Here is a 4,882-nt window from a genome sequence, read left to right as displayed (position 1 = left end):
CTATTAAAACCTGTAGACACAAAGAATACTGAAGGATTTATAAAAGAAAAAAGCAGAAAAACTGTCTCATAGTCAAAAAAAAAAAATTCCAATGAGTAAGCACCTTACAAGCACTTCTTATCATTTATTGAAAAAAATGAAAAATCAAAACAAATATTCAAACTGTATTGGAGTCACTTGCTATGTCACTTGCCATGTCACTGTTAAAGGCATGTAGACAGAATTGAACCTATATCGGAGCTGTACAACTCTTTCTGTTGTGACCATCACATTTTCCACACCTACCACACTTGATCACCCTGGTTTTCTCGCTCCTTTTTCTGAACCTCTTCTTTCTAGGCCTTCCCGGTGGTCTTCTAGTTAAAGGCGGCTGCAAGATCACAGCATCTCTACCAAAATCATGCACTTGCTTAGAAATAGAGGGAAGAGGATTAATTGGGAAAGAATAAGTTTCTCGATATTTATCCACCTTGTACAGCTCATTGACATACAAATACGGGGAAGAACCATGTTGTTGGATCACTACAAGTGCATGAGAACATGGGAAGCCATACAGCTGCCATTCTCCACACGAACAAAACCGACTTTCCAAATTTACCATGCTATTGTACTTCTGGCAGTGAACTTCATACACATAGGTATCAGACCTGCTCACTCTCCAATGCCTTCCGACTTCCAAATTGTCCTTCAGCTTCTTTTCAATCACTGGGCACAACTCAGAAAACCATTCATGAGCATCCTGCTTCCGAGCAGCAATTGAAGCCATGGACTTCACTCTAATGCCATCATTAATATCAAGAATAGGAAGACTCTTCAAAGGCAACACCCAATTATTGAAAGACTCAGCCAAGTTATTTGTCATTTCACCAAATCTTTCACCATTAAAGTAAGCCATACACCAGTTCTCCTTGGGAAGATCCTCCAGAAATTGAGCAACTATGTCCCCGCCTTCACTCCTCAAGATTTCCATGTTGAACTCATACATCTCCGGTGTGCGAGAATAAGCACAACACATAAACAAGTAAGGAATCCGATCCTTGAGGTAAGATCCAGCTGGAAATTTGTCAGAAAGGTTAGACATCAGGTGTCTAAAACAAAACCCATGTGGATTATTAGGAAACACTCTAGGGAAAGCACTAACAAGCCCAACATGACGATCAGAAATGAATGTCACCCTCCTCATAGGGTGTTTTGCAAACTCTTCAGCCAAAACCTCAAGAAAAAATCTCCAATTACTCTCATTTTCAGAATCCACAATAGCATAAGCAACTGGATACAAGCCTGAACAGAAAAACAAAATGATGTCACTGTCATGTAACTGTTAATGTCACTGACCATGTCGCTGACATAACTGCATATTACTTGACAGTGACATGGCCAGAGACATGTCATTCAAATCACAGAACATTTAGGTCATTGGACATGTAACTGTCAATGAACATGTAAGTGACCATGTCAGTAGCTATGTAACTAACCATGTCACTTACATTACAAAAAAAAAAAACAAGACATGGCAGCAAATAGAAAACAAGAAAAATAAAAAACTACAAGTAATGAAGGAGATTCAACCTTGATTGGCATCCTTTGCCGATGCAGCAATAATCTGCCCCTTGTACTTGTTGGTGATGAATGTAGCATCAATGAAAAGAATAGGTCTACAAGATTGAAAACCCTTCATCCATGCACCATAGCTCACAAACATACGCTGAAACCTGTGTGTTTCTCGATGAAACTCAACCACTATCCTAGAGTCGGGGTTTGACTTCATAACAGACTCACTGAACCAAAGTAGCTGAGCATAAGACTCAGCTTCATCACCATGTAGGGCTGTTTTTGCCAACTCCGTACCATACCAAACTGTACGATAAGCAACATCCAAACCATAATCACTCTTGATCTCATCAGCTATATCAATTGGCTTTTTGTTTGGATTGGCACGAATCTTATCAAGCACAATAGACTTGACAACCTTGGATCCCATCATCTTACTCTTCTGCAAACGAATCACACCATGACAAGTGTGAACATTAACCAACCTTTTAATCATAAAGAAACCATTAGCCCTACATAAATAAGCCTTCACCAGCCAATTGCAGCCTTGAGAATGTTTCTTAGAACACTGAGCACTAACACGAACCTTGTCATTTCTAACAAACTCATATGAAAAGCCAATTTCTATAGCATACTTACGCAGCTTATCCCTAAACTCAACAACCCCACCCTCAAACTTTTGGCCTTCAGAATGAATATAACTCTCCCAACCTTTCGTCATATAACTCTTCGGTGCCTCTGCCCTATAACACCCCAAATAATCATTCTCCTCAAGCATGGTACTAGAATCCTCACACACTGTGTTACTCACCACACTTTCACTAATAGAAGGCAAATCAGTCACAAACACTTCAACAAAATCAGAATTGTAACGAACCAAATTCCTAAAAATCATTCTCATATCAACTTCACTCTCTAGAAAACATGAAGTAGAATCCGGAGGAATAATGTACCTCAACATGAAATTGCCTTGAATCAAATCCGGAAAACGAGAGCGTATGGAATTGCATAGGTCAACAAACGACCAATTATGCAACAATGGAACTGTCGCTGCTTCACCAGAATAAATAAACTTGACAACATAGCTAGTATCCATAACAACTGCACAAGAATAAAACAAATCACTATCCATGTCACTACTAAGGAAATCAACAGAATCAACACAAACAAGTCACTGCCAAAGTAACTGTTAATGCCTGAACAGAAGAACAACCTCATACTCGCAAAATAAATGATAATTCCTGAACAAAACAGCAGTATTAAAAATGTAACTGGCCATGTCACTGATAAAAAAATCACAGTATAGAACAAATATAGTACAGCAATAGCACAAAACATCATCAACAATTCAACATAGCACTGAGTCCGACGAAGGAGAAGAAAACAGTAATCCAAAACGAACAATTCAACAATTTAACACAAACAACAAAAATACACTGCAAAATCCAAAACGAACAAATTCACAGAGAGATGGCTTACCGATCAAATCAGAGAAAACCAGAGAGAGGAAGAAATAGAGAGACTGTAACTAAGCACTGAGTCAACGAAGAAGAAGAACACAATAACGTGATCAAGACGAACACCGACGAAGCCAGAGATCCAGAAAAAGAGAAAAGAGCTGAGGAAGCTCCAAAACCACTTTCAGATCATCGCAGAGGCACAAAGAGAAATCGGAAGCTTCCGACGGAGAGAGCGGCGAAGAAAAAATCTCGGAAAGAGATCTCCGATCAAATCGAATCGGAAGCTTTCTGATCAAAGGAGAGAGAAAATTTGAGCTCCCCGACTTTGAAATGGAAGGTTATAAAGGTTTGTTACCTTAGGGGCAGAATCGGAATGATAAAAATTAAAAACTGACCTTTTTTAACATGACCTCATTATTCATAAGGACTAAACTAATATTAATAACAATTTACAATGGACCTTCTTATCAAGTGGAAAACTAGGTGACCTTATTATCATTTCACTATCTAAAGTGACCTTTTCCATCATTTCCCTAAAAATAAAAGTTAAGAAATTTCTCGCAGCAATTTTTGGATTGAAACTGTGTTTTTAATCTACTTTTCTATTTTTCTTTTATTTAATTTTAGTATTTTTATCTAAATATGTACTAAATTTATTTTATTCAAAAGATATCTATGGTAATCTATAGTTTGGTGAAGCTTTTGACACCAAATTTTGGCTTCTCTTTATAAAATACTAGCCTCACTGTTATTGTTGAAAGAGTTTTTATCACCAACGGTGTTTAAACTTTTTTGCATCGGACAGAATGATACCCAACTTTCAAAAGTGATCAAAATAATATCTAAACTTTTAAAAACAAATCAACTTGATACCTCAACTTATTTTCCATCACTTCTTTGTTCAAATTGATCACTTGCGGTACGTGTGAGGTGTTTTGTGGGGTTGTAATAGTATTTTCACACCAAAACTAGCTTTTAATAGTCGAACAATCACAAGTAAAGAAGAACTAAGCTTGACTAGTTAAGCTGTAGATGACTAGATGCAATATGCAGATTGCAAAATAACGTGGAAGAACGAGAATAGAAAAAGAGAAAGAAAAAAAAATTGAATTGAAGTAGTAATTTATATTCATTTTTGTTCAATAATATGTGTAAATCACTAAAATATGAAGAAAAAAAAAAGTAAAAATCGTGTATAATATTTTTGACAAGAAATTTAACGAGTCTCTTTCAAAAATTTGAAGTACAGAAGTATTTTTGAAAAAAAAAAACGTAATTACTTGTTTTATTCACATATAATACCAAAAATTACTAACTATGTTTATAGGACATTTATAATTACATATAGATGAAAACATTAGTTTAACAACCTACTACAGTACTAGCTAGTTAAACCACAGTACGTTTCATCTCATTTTAGATTTGTTTAATTAGTTGCATTGATATGTGTACGTACGTAATTAATTAATAAGTATTTGTACCTGTTAATTCTTTTAAGAGATTTAGTCACCATGTGGTGGATCATGTGAGAGTCGCTACAGTACTAGTTAAACCATAGTACGTTTCATCTCATTTTAGATTTGTTTAATTAGATGCATGGATATGTGTACGTACGTAATTAATTAATAAGTATTTGTACCTGTTAATTCTTTTAGGAGATTTAGTCACCATGTGGTGGATCATGTGAGAGTCGTCCAATATGATGATCCATACCTTCTCGGTGGCTGGCTAGTTCTCACCGACGTCAGACACATCCGCGCTGTTTTTGGTCCCAAAGCGCCCCCCTCCCCCCCCCAGGCGCCTCCGAACTATTTCTGAATACCATTCCGTTTGGATAAAGAGGCACCATCCGAAATAAATAAGGCGACGTT

General features: G+C 36.6%; 1 protein-coding gene across 1 annotated transcript; it reads right to left on the bottom strand.

Annotated features, from left to right (window-relative positions):
• Positions 1-229: 229 nt before the first annotated feature.
• Positions 230-3,019, bottom strand: LOC133734378 (uncharacterized). The gene is made up of 3 exons (XM_062162021.1): positions 2,505-3,019; positions 1,570-2,372; positions 230-1,281 (listed from the first exon to the last, which is right to left on the bottom strand). Exons 1-3 carry the CDS (start codon positions 2,681-2,683, stop codon positions 230-232), a joined length of 2,034 nt encoding a protein of 677 aa, XP_062018005.1. The 5' UTR covers positions 2,684-3,019.
• Positions 3,020-4,882: the final 1,863 nt, after the last annotated feature.

The sequence above is a fragment of the Rosa rugosa genome, chromosome 1 (genome assembly GCF_958449725.1).
Source record: "Rosa rugosa chromosome 1, drRosRugo1.1, whole genome shotgun sequence".
NCBI lineage: Eukaryota > Viridiplantae > Streptophyta > Magnoliopsida > Rosales > Rosaceae > Rosa > Rosa rugosa.
Note: the sequence above shows the minus strand (reverse complement) of the source record. Positions and strands in the feature narration are given on the sequence as shown.